General features: G+C 63.1%; 2 protein-coding genes across 2 annotated transcripts; one reads left to right on the top strand and one right to left on the bottom strand.

The window, feature by feature from the left end:
• The first annotated feature begins 460 nt into the window (after positions 1 to 460).
• NCAN (neurocan) lies at positions 461 to 9,443 on the top strand. Its single transcript, XM_030466135.1, has 15 exons — positions 461 to 533; positions 1,440 to 1,841; positions 2,260 to 2,434; positions 2,527 to 2,654; positions 3,394 to 3,687; positions 4,056 to 4,853; positions 4,961 to 5,718; positions 5,923 to 6,118; positions 6,550 to 6,666; positions 7,127 to 7,240; positions 7,686 to 7,844; positions 7,953 to 8,035; positions 8,123 to 8,267; positions 8,965 to 9,147; positions 9,274 to 9,443. The coding sequence occupies exons 1-15, from the start codon at positions 461 to 463 to the stop codon at positions 9,441 to 9,443; spliced, it is 3,795 nt and encodes a 1,264-aa protein (XP_030321995.1).
• Positions 9,444 to 10,949: 1,506 nt separating this feature from the next.
• HAPLN4 (hyaluronan and proteoglycan link protein 4) lies at positions 10,950 to 17,120 on the bottom strand. Its single transcript, XM_030466505.1, has 5 exons — positions 16,933 to 17,120; positions 15,838 to 15,949; positions 15,096 to 15,458; positions 13,554 to 13,856; positions 10,950 to 12,093 (listed from the first exon to the last, which is right to left on the bottom strand). The coding sequence occupies exons 2-5, from the start codon at positions 15,947 to 15,949 to the stop codon at positions 11,762 to 11,764; spliced, it is 1,110 nt and encodes a 369-aa protein (XP_030322365.1). The 5' UTR covers positions 16,933 to 17,120; the 3' UTR covers positions 10,950 to 11,761.
• Positions 17,121 to 17,357: the final 237 nt, after the last annotated feature.

Here is a 17,357-nt window from a genome sequence, read left to right as displayed (position 1 = left end):
CCCTTATCGTCTCTTTTCTTTTTCTATTTTCGTCCCACAAAAGCAGAAGGGACGGGAAGGGGAATCAAGGGTTGGAAAATGGAGCATCAGGGGTGGGAGAACCTGTGGGTTGTGAGGTGAAGGCTCAGCTCCGGGCAGATGGGAAAGAAGAAGGGGCTTCTGGTGTCCCCAAAAAGCTGGGGGGTCAGGGTTGTGGTGGGAACCGGGTGATTATTTTTGTCTTGGTGACAAATCGCTTGGGTGCTGGTTGAGGGGCTCAGTGCGACCCTGTCCCCCACCCCCACCCCCCAACAAGGGGTAAATCAAACTCTGGTGATTTAAGTGGGGCCAATTCTGCCCTCCCCGGGGGGTTGGTGCCAGCGTGGTCCCCCGGTGTTTTATATCCCCAACAAGGAGGGAGGGGGCGAGAGGTGCCCTCCTGCACCCTCCCCTTCACCCTCCCTGTCCTTGCAGGTCAAGGATGGTCCATGTGATGGGGGATGCCAGCTGCTGGCTCCTGCTCGCACTCACCCTCCTCCCCATTGCCGCCCTGGGTAAGTGCTGCCGGGGCTAATTAACCACTGAGCAAATAATCAGCTGCCTCGGGCAGAAGAAATACTCGAGGAGTAATAATCAAGGCAGGGTTGGGGCTGCGTCCCCCCCGCCTGGGGCTGCGGGGGATTAGGGAGGGAGAAGCCCCCCAGGCACCCATGGACCCCCCCTCCAGGCTGGGATCCCGCACGCAAACCCTTAATCCCGTTGGTTTCCCTCTGCTGAGCCCCCTCCCCTGGGGATTTAAGATCCTGTCCCCCCGCTCCCACCCATTCCTGAATGATTCCTGCATCCTGCTCCATGGAGGGGGTGGGGGGGTGTTATTGGGATCCCCCACCCTGGTGCCCTCCAGGATGAGAGAGAAAGGGTTTTGGGGTTATTACACCCCAAAGAGGTGCTGGATACGGGGGAGGGAGGGGGATTATCATCCCCCCAGCCCCACTGGAGCTCCGTGGGGGCTTCTGAGACCTGTGGGATTTGCAGCTGGGGCAGGATTAGGGCGGGAGGAGGAGGAGGAGGAGGAGGAGGTGGTGGCTGCCAGGTTTTATCCCAGCGTGGGGCTGGGCTTGGAGGGCTCTGAGGGCAGGGAAGGGGGAATATCAAGATTCCCATGGGAGCGGTTGGGTATGGAGCTGCGGCTGCAGATTTGGGGGGGTCACAGGGATCGGGGGGTTCGGCCCCCAGGGGAAGGTTTAACCAGCACAGTCGCTCTCCAGCTGGCTGGCAGGGAGGCTGCCAGCCTCCTTCATCCTTCATCAACCCCCTTCATCCTCCTCCTTAGAGGGGGGGTTCAGGGACCCCCCACACCCTTGCAGTGCCCCCATCTCCTCCCCTCTACCCATTAACAAGGCCCGTGCAGGAGTTCCCTCTGCCCATCCCCGTGGTCTCCGGGCGCTTGTTCCCCGCAGGCTCCCAGGAGGATGGGAAAGTGATCCACATTCACAGGCTGGAGACCCAAACGATTCGCGTGGGGCTGGGGGAGTCGGTTGCCCTCCCCTGCCTCTTCCTCCTCCGTCCTTCAGCCTCGCTGGGGCCCAACGACCCCCCCGACCCTCCCCGCCTCAAATGGAGCAAAGTGCGCTCGGCCGGCGGCCAGCGGGAGGATGTCCCCATCCTGGTGGCCAAGGACAAGGCGGTGAAGGTGGTCAAAGCCTATGAGGGGCGGGTGGCCCTGCCGGGCTACCCCCGCGACCGCTCCAATGCCACCCTGCTCCTGCATGCAGCCCGCGCCAGCGACGCGGGGCTCTACCGCTGCCAGGTGGTGGCCGGCATCGAGGATGAGCAGGACCTGGTGCCGCTGGAGGTGACGGGTGAGCAGGGTACCCCGACAGTATGGGGAGGACCCTAGGGACATCACCAGGACCATGGGTGGGCGTGGTGGGGGTGCTGGTGAGCCCCGGGCAAGCAAGGAGCTGTGCAAAATCTGGACCTGGGTGCGAGGTCTGCACCCTCTGCAAGCCCTGAGCCTCGTGCCAGTCATGCACCCCAGGTGCTTCGTGCACCCGTGAGAGCCGTGCACCCCATGTGTTTCGGGCACCCCAGGTGCTTCGGGCACCCCATTCGTTTAATGCACCCCAGGTGCTTCGTGCACCCCGTGCGAGCCGTGCACCTTGTGCCCCCCACTGTGAGCCTTGTGCAACCTGTAGATCCTGTGCAGTACGCCCAAACCCTACACCCCCTGCATTCCCCACACCCCGTTCCACCCTGTGCCACCCCTTTCTTTTCCAGGCGTCGTCTTCCACTACCGCCCGGGGGGGCAGCGCTACGCCCTGAGCTTCTCGGCCGCCCGTCGCGCCTGTCGGGACAACTCAGCCCTTATCGCCTCCCCCCAGCACCTCCAGGTCGCTTTTGAGGACGGCTATGACAACTGCGACGCGGGCTGGCTGGGTGACCACACCGTCCGGTGAGCCCGCGGCAAAGCGTGCGGCACGGGGTGCTGGGCCCGGCAGCCCTAGCCGATGGGTGCTGAGCACCCTCCATGCCTCTCCCCGGCAGGTATCCCATCACCCTGTCCCGCCCTGGGTGTTACGGAGACCGGAACAGCCTCCCCGGCATCCGCAGCTACGGCCGGAGGGAGGCCGGGGAAGAATACGATGTTTACTGCTATGCCCCAGAGCTCCGAGGCAAGCGGGGCTGGGGGGGTGGCAGCGGACATCCCTTGGGGGGGTGGTGGCCGGGAGAGTGTTTGTCAGCAGGGATCCCCCTTGTGCTGGGCACTGGTGAGGCTGCAGCTCGAATCCTGGGGTCAGTTTGGGGCCCCTGATGATGAGATGGGCAGAGAAAGGGGAAGGGAGGTGGGGATGGGGATGTAGGAGAGGAGAAAAGTCTGGAGAACTTTGGAGGATCAGCTGGAGGGGTTGGGAAAAGGAAGCTGAGGGGAGACCTGTGGCTCTCTGCAACCCCCTGAGAGGAAGTTGGAGCCAGGGGGGATCGGGCTCTGCTCCCAAGGAACAAGGGATGGGACAAGAGGAGCATTTGGCCTCGAGTTGTGCCAGGGGAGAGTTAGGTTGGAGCTTGGGAACAATTTCTCCCTGGAAAGGGTTGTCAGGGCCTGGCCCGGGCTGCCCAGGGCAGGGCTGGAGTCCCCATCATCCCTGGAGGGGTTTCCAGGCCCTGGAGATGTAGTGCTGAGGGACGGGTTGGACTGGATCACCTCGGAGCTCTTTTCCACCCTAAACGATTTGATGACTCCACGGTTCTCTCATCTCCTCCCTGCTGCGGGGATGGGTGCAGCTCCCTGTGTCCCCTCGGGCTCTGGTGCCGAGCACACAAGCCTTGGAGACATCCAAAGCCCACCCCTTGTTTCTGAGCCACCAGGACTCTCCCACCTTTCCCTCTCCAACGGGTTCTGCTCTCCGGCAGGGACCGTGTTTTACGCCACGGCTCCGGGACGCTTCAGCTGGCAGGAGGCCCGGAGGCACTGCCAGAGCCGGGGGGCTTCCTTGGCCACCACGGGGCAGCTTTACTTGGCCTGGAGTGAAGGGCTGGACCAATGTGACCCCGGCTGGTTGGCCGATGGCAGCGTCCGCTACCCCATCAGGATCCCCCGTCTGAAATGTGGGGGGGACACCCCCGGGGTCCGGACCCTCTACCAATTCCCCAACCGCACGGGTTTCCCCCCAACGACCTCCAAATTTGATGCCTACTGCTACAAAGGTAATGGGGACTGAGCCCTTTGTCACCTCCTGGCCAGCCCTGCTCCTTCTTCCCTGGGGAACCAGTGGGAAAAAGTGCCACTGATGAAATATTTAATTGGGGAATTAATGAGATAAATGAGGAACACTGGGAGGGAGCCTGGGCTGCCTGGTTCATCTCCTTGCTCGGGAGGTTCAGGGTTGGACTTAGAAAGATCTTTAAAGAACTTTTCCAACCCAAATGCTTCCAAAATGCTTTTCTGCCACACCCCATGGTGGGGGGTGCTGCCTGGTGCTGAGCTCCAAGGGTGGTGGTGGGGATATTGGTGCCCATTTGTGCCCCCAGTGTCCCTTGGTCCCAGCACCTGCTGCTGGTCATGGTCTCAGCAGCTCATGGTGTCCCCACAGCAGAAGAAGCCATGGGGCAGAGGGAGCTGGAGGTGCCATCCGTGACTGACCCACAGAGCAGTTCCAATGTGCTGGTGGAGCACAGCGAGGAGCTGGGCACCTCAGGGGACACCAGGGACACCCCCAGACCCCTGGGGATGGGTGAGGAGGAGGATGAGCAGTTGCAGGTGGAGGGTGGCAGCCCAGTGGGACAACATGGGGACCTCCCCGGGTCTGCACCCTCAGGGGCACCAGCAGGTCCTGGCCTGGGTGGTGACATGTCCCCACCACCTACCACGGTCCCCTGGCCACCCTGGCCCACTGAGGATGAAGCTCTCAACCTGCTGGACCAGGCGCTGCTGAGCTCTTGGCAGGATCCAACCAGCACCAGTCCAGAACCACTGCTCCAAGAAGTCCCCGGCCCCCAGGAGCCCCTCCTGCCAAGGTCCCAAAGCCCAACATGGGGAGATGTCACCAGCTCACCACTTGCTTTGGGGACAGTCCCCAGAGGGGCAGCAGAGACCCCCAGCCCCCCGAGGAGGAGCAGCCACGCCGGGCTGAACGGGCGCTACTTCCAACTGCACCAGCAGAACCAGGACCCCCCCACGTTGACCAGAGATCCCAGGCTGGATGAAGACCCGGTGGGGACTGTCACCCAGACCCCCATCCTGGCCTTGGAGGTGCAGGGGGCTGCAGCCAACGTGGTGGAAAAGTGGAGCATCCCCCATGGCAGCACCCAGAGCCTCCAGCAAGCGGGTACCCACTCACCCTCCAACGAGGTGGAGGAGGAGATCAGCCCTGGTAAGTGACACCCCAAAAGGGGTTGGGTTTTTTTTTGGGGGGGTGGTCGTGGGGAAGGGGACTGCACCATCCTGGGGACCCCATGGCTGTGGTGGCATCTCTTGCAGAGCTGATGGCAGCAGCCACCACCCCGGTGCCCCCCCAGCCCCGGGCATCAGCCCAGAAGGATTCACCCAGATGGAGCCCCCGCACAGCCCCCTGCAACCCTGGGGGTCCCACATGGATGCCCCCTGCGCCCACCCCCTCCCTCCCTGCCTCCAGGGTTCCCCACGGGGCTCTTGGCCGCCAGGATGTCACCACTGGGGGGGCTCAGCCCCGTGTCCCCAGCACCTGTGGGGACTTTCCCTGCTCCCCCACAGATGCCACAGAGGCCTCCTCCGGGGAGAGCCTCTCCCAGGAGGATGGGGGGGGGTCCATCCCACCATGGCCCCCGCTGCCCCCAGCCCCGCTGGTGGCCGAGGGCCCTGAGATGTCCCCACGGCCTCGTGGTGACACCGGGGTCAGCAGCGGGACCCTGAGCGATGGCTCTTTGGAGAGACAGAGGAAAGCAGTGACATTCTTCCACCCGGCCAACCCCTCCCTGGGACACCCTGTCACCCCCAGACCCACTGAGGGGGCTGGTCCCCAGCCCCAGGGGGGGCTGAGCCCCACAGCCCCCTATGAGCAGGCTGAGGCCCGGGATGCTGGGAAGGGCTCAGCTGAACTGAGCAGTGAAGCAGCTGTGTCCCCCCCAGCACAGGGTGTCCCCTCACCTTCCTCTCCCCCCTCGGCCACCAAGATGTCCCCTTGGGCCATCACCCAGTGGCCAGTGGAGGTGGATGCCCTGGAGCCAGCAGCTGAGGAGGGGTCCACGGGTTTCATCTCAGTGGCCCCAGGACCCCCCAGCCACCCTGCAGCTGAGCTGGGGGGAGCTGAGCATCTCCTCCTACACCCCCCAGTTTCTCCCCAGCCCCCCCAAAGCCCCCCAGCAGCCCCCAGCCCCCAGGATGCCCCAACCCCCCCCAGCCAGGACAGTGTCACCGGGGGAATGAGGAGGGACAAGCCCCCTATGCCCCCTAGCCCCCCCCAGTTGTCCCCCAGCACCCCCCACCCAGGGATGTGGGAGGCACTGGAGTCCCCAAGCATGGGGCCAGTCTTGGAGCCCTCCAGGGTGCTGGAGATGGGGGGCCCGGGAGGGTCCCCAGTGCTGGATGCTGACAGCGGGAGCGGGGAGGAGCCGGAGGAGCTGGTGGCTTGGAGGGACCTTGGCAATGCCAGCGGGCATGGTGAGCATGGGGAGGGGGGTAGCCAGGGGAAAAGGGGTTGGGGGGCAGCAGGACATCACGATTGACCCCCCCTTCCCTCCCCCTCAGGCTGGCACAGTGTGGGGTTTTTAGGTTTTGTTGTTTTGGTTTTTTTCTTTTTTTTTTTTTGAGGGGCGATGTCTTTCTTTTTACGCACTGGGGAGTTTCCAGGGACTGTGAAGGGTCAGGAGCAGATCGTGGGTTTTGCAGTTCAATGGGAACTTCAGATTCTTACAGACTTGGAAGTTGTGACTGTGGGGAGGTGGCAGGGGACGCAGGAGGTGACATGGGCAGCCCGGTGACAACTGCACAAGTGTAGAGCCCCAGTTGGGGGGAAAGGGCCCCGTGGGAAGGGATGGGAAGGGGTGGGTGTCCCCCCCAGCTCACGGCACCCACTCCCACCCACCCTGCAGCTCCTGCTGACCCCTGCCAGAACAACCCCTGCCTGCATGGTGGGACCTGCAGGGCCAATGGCACCGTCTGTGGGTGCAGCTGCACCCCAGGATTTACCGGGGAGAACTGCGAGATTGGTGAGGGGGCAGGACACAGGAGGATGTGGGGGGTTGGGATCCAAACATGGGGGGACAGGGTCCAAGCATGGTGAGGGGGGATCTGACCATGTTGGGACAGAGGCTGAACATGGTGGGGAAGGTCTGAGTGTGGTGGGATGGGATCCAGACGTGGTGGGGAAGTTCTGAGCATGGTGGGATGGGATCCAGCCATGCTGGGATGGGATCCAACCATAGTGGGGAAGGGGCTGAACATGGTGGGATGGGATCCAGCCATGGTGGGAAAGGGTCTGAGCATGGTGGGCCAGGGGGTGGTGATGCTGGGGTAGGACCCATCTGTGCAAGGACAGGATGCTGGGAAAGGGAGATGAGGCTAAATCCTGCTCAACCCCCCCATTCTGGGTTCTGGGTTCTGGCAAGGTGCTGGTGGGTGGTGGGTGGGGGTCTCCCTACACCTACAGCTCCCCACGTGTCCCCACAGACATCGATGACTGCCTGTCCAGCCCCTGCCAGAACGGGGGCACCTGCATTGATGAAGTCAACTCCTTCATCTGCCTCTGCCTGCCCAGCTACGGGGGCAGCCGCTGTGAGAAAGGTGAGGAGCAGAGTGACCCCACCACGAGGAGGCCAAGACCCCCGTGGGGACACTGCCCTGTCCCTTGGGGGGAAGGGGAAGCAGGACTTCTTCTTCTCCACCCCAGCATCAGAGAACCCCAGGGGTTGGAAGGGTCCTCTAGAGATCACCCAGTTCCCCCCCCCCCGCCAGAGCAGGACCGCCTGGAGCAGGCCACCCAGGAACACATCCCGGTGGGGGTCAGAAGCCTCTGGAGAAGGAGACTCCACCACCACCTCTTTGGGCAGCCTGGGCCAGGGCTTCCTCACCGAGAAGTTTTTTTGGTTGTGGCAGAACTTCCGACATCCTCGCTCTGAGGACGTGCGGACGCTTCCTCCATCCCTCCCCGGGGGTGCTGCTCAGAGGAGGGGGGGAGCAGGGGACCCTTCCCCTCTTGTTGTCCTCATTGTCCCCTTTCTCCTCGCAGACACGGAGGGCTGTGACCACAACTGGCACAAGTTCCAGGGGCACTGCTACCGCTACTTCTCCCGACGCCGTTCCTGGGAGGACGCGGAACGTGACTGCCGCCGCCGGGCTGGCCATTTGGCCAGCATCCACTCCCCCGAGGAGCACAGCTTCATCAACGGTGCTGCTTCCTCTGGGGAGGGGGGGAAAAAAAACCCTCCCCAAGCTCCTAACAGCACCCACGGGTGTTGGTGTCCATCGCCGTGCCAGCCCCCCTGTGTCTCTGCAGGCTTCGGGCACGAGAACACCTGGATCGGGCTGAACGACAGGATTGTGGAGCAGGATTTCCAGTGGACTGACAACACTGGCTTGGTGAGAGCCTGGGCAGGGGGTCTCAGGGGGCAGGGATCAGGGTAGGGGGGGTTCTCACCCTCCCTCGTGTCTCCCCGACCCCCCCAGCAATACGAGAACTGGCGGGAGAACCAACCCGACAACTTCTTTGCTGGCGGTGAGGACTGCGTGGTGTTGGTGTCCCACGAGATTGGCAAGTGGAACGACGTGCCCTGCAACTACAACCTGCCCTACATCTGCAAGAAGGGCACAGGTACTCCAGTGTCCCCAGCCCACAGCCCCCATGATCCTCATCCCACAGCCCCCACTATCCCCATCCCACAGCCCCCACTATCCCCATCCCACAGCCTCCAATATCCCATCTCACAGCCACCACTATCGCATCTCACAGCCCCCAGTATCCCCATCCCACAGCCCCCAGTATCCCATCCCACAGCCCCCCATAACTACATCCCACAGTTCCCACTATCTCCATCACACAGCCTCCACTATCCCATCCCACAGACCCCATATCTCCATCCCACAGTTCCCAGTATCTTCATCCTCCTCCCACAGCCCTTGGGCTCCTCCTCAGGACCCCTCTCCCAGGAAAGCTCCAGCCCTTCCCCTTCATCTCTATTTTTCCTTCCCCCTCCCCAGTCCCTTCTCCCCTCTCCACTCGATTTTTTTCCCCTGGCTCAAGCTCTTCCTTCTCGGGGAAGTTTCATTGACCTCCAGCTGCTCCGTGCCACCTGGGGGACCCTGTGTCCCCCTCCCTCCCCTTAACGATTCCCAACCGTTAATTAATGACGGGAATCCTGGGGAACATCTCATCCCCCCCCATCCCTACCAGGAGAGCCTCCCCACAAACCATCCATCCCACCTGGTGGCATCGGCAGGGTGTCCCCCTTGTCCCCTCCCGGTGACACGGGGAGGGTGTCTGTGTGTCTGTCTGTGTGTCCCCCTCCCAGTGCTGTGCGGGTCCCCGCCGGAGGTGACAAACGCTTTCCTGGTGGGGAAAAAGACGGAAAAGTACCCGATCCATTCCATCCTGCGCTACCAGTGCCAGGAGGGCTTCACCCAGCGCCACCTCCCCACCATCAAGTGCCACAGCACCGGCAAATGGGACCGACCCAAAATCCTCTGCACAAAACGTAAGGAGGGACCAAGAGGAGCCAAAGAGTTTGGGGCGGGGGGGGAAGGAGGAGCTCGAAGCCCCTCACCCCCCCATCCCCGGCTTTTTTCTCTCTCTTGGTGTCGTCCCCCCCCCCCCCGTTTAGCCAGGCGGTCACACCGAGCTCGGCGGCACCACCGCCACCGTCACAGCCACCAGCACCACCAGCACCACCACCAGCGCCACCAGAACCACCACCACAAACCCCGCAAGGAGAGGCGAAAACATCGCGACCGCCTCCGGCTGGACTGGATGGAGGAGGGCCACTACTTCTAGAGCCTGGGGACCAGGAAGCACAAGGGTCCCCCAGGGGATATGGTGACATTTCCCTACCCCCTCTCACTCCCACCCCCTTCTTTTATAACCCCTTTCCCCTCCTCCCCTTGGCTTTAGCTCCTAGGATGCCCCCCTAGGGAATAGGATCCGGAGGGGGCGGCTGCGTGTGCGTCCCCAGCCCTCCCTGCATGCCCCACGCTCAGCCCCCCACCCTCGGGGGTCGAGCCCCCCAGCCTCAACACGGGGAGACCCCCCCTCATGGCCCCAGGCTGTTCGTCACCTGGGCCTTAGCCCCCTCCCGAAAGGAGTTGGGGTTCACCCCCCAGACCTCCATTTCCCACCTCACCCTTTGGGTCCCACTGCTCTGGGGTGGCTCCCGTTTTGGGGGTTTTTGTTGTTTTGGTTTTTTTTTAGCAGCCTTCCCCAGTTTATTTTCCCAGTCCAGCTCGCTGGGTCCTGCGTGGGGTGAAGGGGGACACTGCTGCTGGGGCTGCCTGGGTTTTTTTGGGGGGGTGATTTTTATCTTCCCTTTCCGTTGTCGTTGGGTCCCCGTTGGAGTCGGTGTGTGTGTGTGCGGCGCTTTCTCTGCTGTTTGCGACGTGACGGCCGTGTGCCCAGCCCCCTCCCTGCCCCTCTCCCCCTCCCTAAATGCCTCCCCTCCCCCTCCCCACCCCGTTTCTGACTCTGCCTTTCTGTACTGCTGGACATTTTAATAAATTTTTTTAACAGTTGAGCCTTTCCTGAGGGGCAAAGGGGGTGCAGGGACCTTGGGGACGGTCCCCTCGTGGCTCTTCCCTCCCCTCAGGTGGCCACTGCCTCCCCATCGTCTCCCTCTGCCTCCTTTTCCCTAAACTGATTCCCAGCAAACTTAATCCTTCTCCCCGGGCTCGTTGTGGCAGCCAAGGGCTCACAAATGTCACCGGTGGTGTCACCAAAGTGTCACGGTGGCTGTGGCTTTCCCAGCCACCACCCAGAGATGCTGATGAATCGAGCTGAGTGCCATCTGCGGCAGCCCTGAGTGCCATCCATCAGCGTCTGATGGCCACCACCTGGGGCTCTGGGGTCCCCACGGTCCCCTCCCGGAGGTGGTGGCAGTGGCTGGGAGTGTCAGCAATTTATTTTCATCAGCAGCACTAAAAGTCACTCAAGGTGACCCACGGCCTCGGCTGCACTGGGTGGGGAAGAAGCCCCAAACCCCCCGTGGCGTGTCCCCATCTGTCCCCAGGGTGGCTCTTGGTCACTGCAGTGCCCCAAGATGGCTCTGCTGCTGCTGCTCCATTGGATCTGGTCCTGAGGGATACAGCAGGGATGCAGGAGCAGGGATGCAGGAGGGATGCTGCAGCATCCGTGAGTGCCGGGGACCAGGGACACAGGGACAGGGGGAATATCAGAGCTTTGGGGGGAGCATCCCTTGGGATAGGGCATCCCGGGGTCTCCTTGCACCCGAGCTGTCCCTGCTGGGAGGTGACAGCAGTGAAGGAGACACCAGCCAGGGCTCAGCTCTCCAAAGCAGCCGAAGCTTTTATTTCATCTACTTCCAGCTGTCGAGTGCCAGGGCTGCGAAAAGCCCAGAGCTGGTACCCAGCCCAGGGGGGAGGGAGGGGGGCACAGGGGACAGTGACCACCAGCACCTCCCTGCACCCACCATCGGCCACTCAGCTCCAGGAGTGACCCCCGTGGGGTGCTGGAGGGGCTGCGGGAGCCCCTCACCCCCCTCTTCAGCCGCACGAATTGCACGAAGCCAAGCCCAGTGCTCCCAGTCCTTGCCCAGTGCCAAGGTGGGGTGTGGGGGAGCTGGGGGAAGGTCAGACCCCCCCCCCCCCCCCCAAGGGACCTGGCAGTGCCACGAAGCTGCTTGCCCACAGCATCCCCCGAGGGGGAGGGGAGTAGGGGGGTATTCAGTGCATGGTCCCGGAGACAGCGCAGAGCTGGGGACCCCGGGCACGAGGATGGGAACATGGAGGGGGGGGGGAGGGGAGGGGGGGCTGAAGCTTTGCTCTGCCCGGGCTTTTAGCACATGCAGTGATGCCGATTGAGAAGCAAAAAACCGCAGCGAACTGGGGGGGGGGGAGGAGGGGGGCCGGGGCCGGCCCCGGATCCGAGCGCAGGCTCCTGGCTGGGCTCCTGAAGTCCTTCCCTTCCCGCTGCCTCAGTTTCCCCAAGCTTCCACAGCCTGGGGCACGGCCCCAGTCCACCAGCGGGGCTGCCCGCAGCCCCCCGAGGGACCCCACGGTGGGGGTCCCCAAACCAAGTCGGGGCGGGATGGGGGGGGGGGGGTGGGAAGGATGGGGGCTTCTCGGGGTGGGGAGGGTGAAGCCTCACACCCGATTGGAATGCCCCCCCGCTTTCTCCGGGGTTGCTTCCCCGGCTTTTTTGTAACAATAGACCCCAAAAAGCTTGTACTTCTTATCGGGGAAGCCGAGGTTGCGGACCCCAGGTTCGCGACCCCCGCAGCGGGCGCGGGGATTGACGATGGGGTAGCGGATGCTCCCGTCCTCCAACCATCCCGCCTCGCAGCGATCCAGGAGCTGCAGCTTCCAGGCGGCGTAGAGCTGCCCAACCTTGGCCACCGCAGCCCCGTTGTTCTTACAAGCCTGAACCGCCTCGGAGTAGCTGAGTTTGCGGAAGGTCTTCAAGAAGTAGACTTTGCCTTCGGGGAGATAAGAGGAAGGGGGAAAAAAGGGGAGGGAGGTGAACAAAGAGGTTGGAGGAAGCCGGGAGGAGGTTGGGAGGGATGGGAAAAGGGAGGGGGAAAAGGGAGGGGGAAAAGGGAGGGGGGAAAGGGAGGGGGAAAGGGAGGGGGGAAAGGGAGGGGGGAAAGGGAGGGGGAAAGGGAGGGGGAAAAGGGAGGGGAAAGGGGGGGAAAAGGGAGGGGGAAAAGGGAGGGGAAAAGGGAGGGGGAAAAGGGAGGGGGAAAAGGGAGGGGGAAAAGGGAGGGGGAAAAGGGAGGGGGAAAAGGGAGGGGAAATGGGAAGGGAAATGGGAAGGGGAAAGGGAAGGGGAAAGGGAAGGGGAAATGGGAAGGGGAAACAGGAAGGGGAAACAGGAAGGGGAAACGGGAAGGGGAAACGGGAAGGGGAAACGGGAAGGGGAAACGGGAAGGGGGAAGGAGGAAGGGGAAGGGAAAAGGGAAGGGGAAAAGGGAAGGGGAAAAAGGAAGGGGAAAAAGGAAGGGGAAAAGGGAAGGGGAAAAGGGAAGGGGAAATGGGAAGGGGAAATGGGAAGGGGAAATGGGAAGGGGAAATGGGAAGGGGAAATGGGAAGGGGAAATGGGAAGGGGAAAGGGAAGGGGAAAGGGAAGGGGAAAGGGAAGGGGAAAGGGATAGGGAAAGGAACATGGAAAGGGATAGGGAAAACCTGGAGAAGGGATGGGGAAATGGAGGGGAAAAGGGATGGGAAAAAGGATAGGGAAAGAATGGGAAGTGGGATAAAAAAGGTATGGGGAATGGGATAAGGAAAAGGATGGGCAAAAGGATAGAGAAAAGTTTGGGGAAAAGGGTGGGGAAGGGATGAGGAAAGGAGTGGGGAAATGGATGTGGCGGGGATGGACCTGAGCACTCCAAGCCCCTACAGTTCCCCCCTTCCCCCGCAATATATATATATTTTTTTTTCTTGGGGGGAGCTAGGGGGGAAGGGGGGGGACGGGGGGACAGGAGGAGGCACGGAGCGGGGTGGGCTCTGAGGAGCCACCAGACCGAGGTGATGCACTGGTGGCTCTGGCTCCTCTGCCGCTTACAGCCGCTATTTGTCCCGCCTGCCACCACTAAATAAACACGGGCAAAGCCCTCCCGGGCTTCCCTGACATCGGGGAGGGATTTATACCCCCCCAGAGCCCTCCCGGCTCCCATCTGTCTTGCGTGGCCCCGGCCCCATCCATCACGCAGCCCGCTCACTGCTGCGGTTCCCTCCGTCCCCTGCCCGGGGGGGACGGGGGACACACGGGGCTCTCCCACTATAGAGGTGAGCATCCCCCCCCCCCCCCGTCTCTCGAGGTGCTACAGAGGGGTCGTGCAGCCACGTCGGGCTCTGACCCACCCCAGGACCCCCCCCCCGGGTTCCACCCAGCCCCCAAGCGCCTTGCTCCGTGCCTCAGTTTCCCCTCGCCCTTACCGTTGAGGTTGGAGGTGAAGCAGAAGGCGTCGTAGTGTTCGCTCTCTTTGTGCCGGTAACCGTAGTTCCGGACCCCCACCGGGGTGTCCTTGCGGCCGCATTCCTCCCGGGGGCGGGAGATGGGGTATTGGACCGAACCGTCCTCCAGCCAGCCCGCGTTGCACCAGTCCATCCCCTCCAGCCAGGCTTGGTGCAACTGGTCGTGGGAAGCCAGGATCCCATCCTGCTCCAGGCACGCCTGCTGAGCCTCGTGGAAGTTCAGGGTGTAGCGTCCCAGGCGGGGGTGGTAGGGGAAAATCACACCTGGGGGGGAAGGGAGGGGGCAGAGAAGGGAGAGGAGGGGGGCTGGGGTCTCCCTCACCTCGTTTTGCAGCTGCACCCCACGAATGAGGGGGGCAGTGAGGAACTGGGGGTGCTGGGAGGCTCGGAGCAAAGGCCAGATGAGCTCTGCCATCACTTCTGCTGAGGAAGTTTGGGGGCTCCAGGAACCCCAAAGTGCCCCCCCACACACACACACACCCTGAGGCTGCTGTCCAGAAGTAGACTTGGCCTTGGAGGGGGGGGGGCAACACGATACAAAGGAAGGAGGGGGTTGGCAGGGATGGGGATATGTGGCCGCAGCATCCTGTGTGGCACTGGGATGGGGTGGGGAAAGGATGGGGGAAAGGGTGGGGGAAAGGGTGGGGGAAAAAGATGGGCTGCAGCTTAAGGACCTGGGGCCACATGGGGTAGAGCCAAGCCCCATGTCCAGGCCCCAGTCACAGCTGAGCCTCTCGAGCCCCCCAAAAAGGGTTTTCCCCCTTCCCAGTGTCCCTGGTTGCAGCATCCCATCCCATCCCATCCCATCCCGGCAGGCTGGGAGCCACGCTCAGCATTCCTGCTGTGTCCTGACATCCCAGTGTCCCTCCCAGTGCTTTGTGGGGCCGTGGCACTATTTATCTCCAGTGTTTATTAGCTGCCAGCTGTAAACCTGGAGCAACAATAAAAGCCAATAAGGGAGGCAATAAACCACGGCACACGCCGGGAAACAACAGAACCTAAAGCAGCAGCCAGGAGAGAGCAGGGATGGTGTCCTGGCCAAGCCATGGGGGACATGGGGACACCCCAGGGTTGTCCTCATCCCTCTCCTCTCCCTGCTGGAGCCACCTTTCAGCTCCAGCTTGACCATGGAAGTTGTCCCCATCCCTCCCCTTTCCCAGCTGGAGTTACCTTCCAGCTCCAGCTTGACCATGGAAGTTGTCCCCATCCCTCCTCTCTCCCTGCTGGAGCCATCTTCCAGTTCCACTTTGGCCATGGAAGTTGTCCCCATCCCTTCCATCTCCCTCGAGGAGCCACCTTCCAGTTCCAGCTTGACCATTTGTCCCCATCCCTCCTCTCTGCCAGCTGGAGCCACCTTCCAGTTCCAGCTTTATCATGGAAGTTGTCCCCATCCCTCCATCTCCCTCATGGAGCCACCTTCCAGTCTCTGCTGGAGCCACCTTCCAGCTCCAGCTTGACCACAGAGGTTGTCCCCATTCCCTCCCCTCTCCCAGCCGGAGATACCTTCCAAGTCCAGCTTGACCATTCCCGTGTCATCTTCCAGCTCGTTGGTGACCTCGCACTCGTAGCGGCCGTAGTCTTGCAGGGTGACATTTCGGATAATGAGAGAGGCGTCCCCAAAACCATCCTCCTGCAGGGCCGTCCGTCCCCGGTAGGTTCCGAAAGCCCGGCGAGCCTTGCCCAGGGCCACGAAGACGTCCACGAAAGCCATAGGTTCTGTCACTTTGGTCCATTTCAGGCGGATCTCGGCCGGGTCGTGGGCGGAGACGTCGTAGTGGTAGCGACAGGGCAGGATGATGGTGCCACCTCGGTGTGTCACCACCTTCCCCGGGGCTGTCTGCACCACCACGGCCCCACTATCACCCTCTGCAAGGGATGGGGAGCTCAGGGCTGTCCCTGTCCCCAAGCCTGCCCTTCCCTCCCCTCCCGTGATGGGGACAAGGCAAGGTGGGGGGGTGGGAACCACCTCTGGTGAGCGTTTCCCCTCTTTTGGGGGGAATTTGCCTTCATTTTGGAGGAATTTCCCTCTTCTGGAGAGGAATTTGCTATCTTTTTTTTTTTTGGGGGGGGGGGAGGATTTCCTTCTTTTGGGGGGAATTTCCCCCTTTTGGGGACTCGACAAACTCCAAGAAGAGTTGGGCAGCTCCTGGCCAAGGCGGAGGGGACACGATGGGTATCCCAGAGCCTTGACCGTGCTTTAATTGATATTAAACAATTGTCCCGTCCCCCCCAGGACCCCACTCACCCATGACATGCACCACTTTCTTCCTTCCCCTGGGCACTGTGTTGGTGGCCAGGACACCGGCCAGGAGCAGCAGAACTGCCGGGCCAGCAGCCCAGGGGCTGTGGGGACGCATCTGATGGGAGAGCAGAGCCCTTTAGCAACCACCGCGCCCCCAAAGGGAGGGGTTTCATTGCTTACCCCACCCGCAGGGACACCCCCCCCCCCATCCCCAGCCCGTGCTGAACTCCTGGTCCCCCTCTCGGTTACAGCCGGAATGAATATTTCATGGCAGCCGCCTCGGGGATGGAGCTCCTGAGTTATTTATGGCAGCCCCGGCACACCTGGAAACTGAAGCGATGGTGTGGGAGGGGGCTGCGGCTACCAGAGACCCCCCCTGGAACCTCCCCCAGATTCCTGCCCCGTGCCACGTCCCCTCTTCCCAAGGGAAAGAAGGAAGGAAAACACGTGCCAGAACCCCCCCACTCCCGGCTCCCCCGGGGACTCTCATTCCTCCCCACCCCGAATTTTGCCCTCTTGGGGGTGCCGCAGATCCCAGCCCAGGCAGCTCGGGGGGCTGCGCCCCTCTTCCTGTGGGAATAATCCCCCCCGTGGGGATGGGGAAGGGTTTAGCTGTGGGGCAGTCCCGAGGGGCTCCCGGTGCCAGGTCTTGGGGTATGGAGAGCAGAGCAGCCCCCTCCGGGGGTCCTGGTGCCCGCTTCTGGGGTAGAGGGACCCGGGCTGCCCCTCTTGGGGTCCCGGTACCCAGTTTGGGGCAAGGAGGAGCGGGGCAGCCCCTCTCGCGTGTCCCGGTGGCCGTTCGGGAGCTGAGCAGCTCGGTTCCGGCCCGGTTCCCACCCGGTTCCCTCCCGCCTGCGGCCCCGGGGCCGGTGCGGTGTTGCAGTGCGGGACACTGCGGCGGCAGCCCCGGGGCTGCGGGACTCCGGTGCCTGGGAACCGGCAATGCAGCGCGGGGGAAACCGGCCCGGCAGCCGCCTCCCCCGCCCCGCCGGGAGCAACCCCCCCCCAGGGGTGTCGGTACCGGGGGTCCCGTCCCTGTTCCCCGCGGTCGCACCGCAGGGAACGGAGCCGCTGCCACCGCATCCCCACCGCACTCACCGTGTCTCGGCGGACGCCGGTACCGGCCCGCCGGGGAAGGGAGGGGGGGGGGGGGTGTGGCCCGGCCGCAGGAGCGCTCCGGTGCCGCCGGTACCAATGGTGCTCCCGGTGCCGGTTGCGGCTCCGCGCAGGGGGCGGCACCGGGAGTTCGGCCCGGCCCTGCCCCGGCTACCGGAGCTGCGCAGGACCGACGGCTCGCCAAGGTCACCGGCCCGACCGGCACCGGGCCCCGGTACCGCCGGTACATCCTACCCGGGCTGCAGGGTGGATCCCGCAGGGTAAGAGGAGTTTTATGGGAGAAATCCCCCCCCTTAGCCCCTCAGGGGCTGCCCCCAGGCACTGCCAGCACCCCCGTCCCACCCGTGGGCACACCCACCCCTTGCCCACCCGTGTTCATCCCCGACCCACTCAGGGTTCCCTCCTTC

The sequence above is a fragment of the Calypte anna genome, chromosome 28 (assembly GCF_003957555.1).
Source record: "Calypte anna isolate BGI_N300 chromosome 28, bCalAnn1_v1.p, whole genome shotgun sequence".
Lineage (NCBI taxonomy): Eukaryota > Metazoa > Chordata > Aves > Apodiformes > Trochilidae > Calypte > Calypte anna.
The sequence above is the reverse complement of the archived record's forward strand: the minus strand, read 5'-3'. Positions and strand labels throughout refer to the sequence as shown.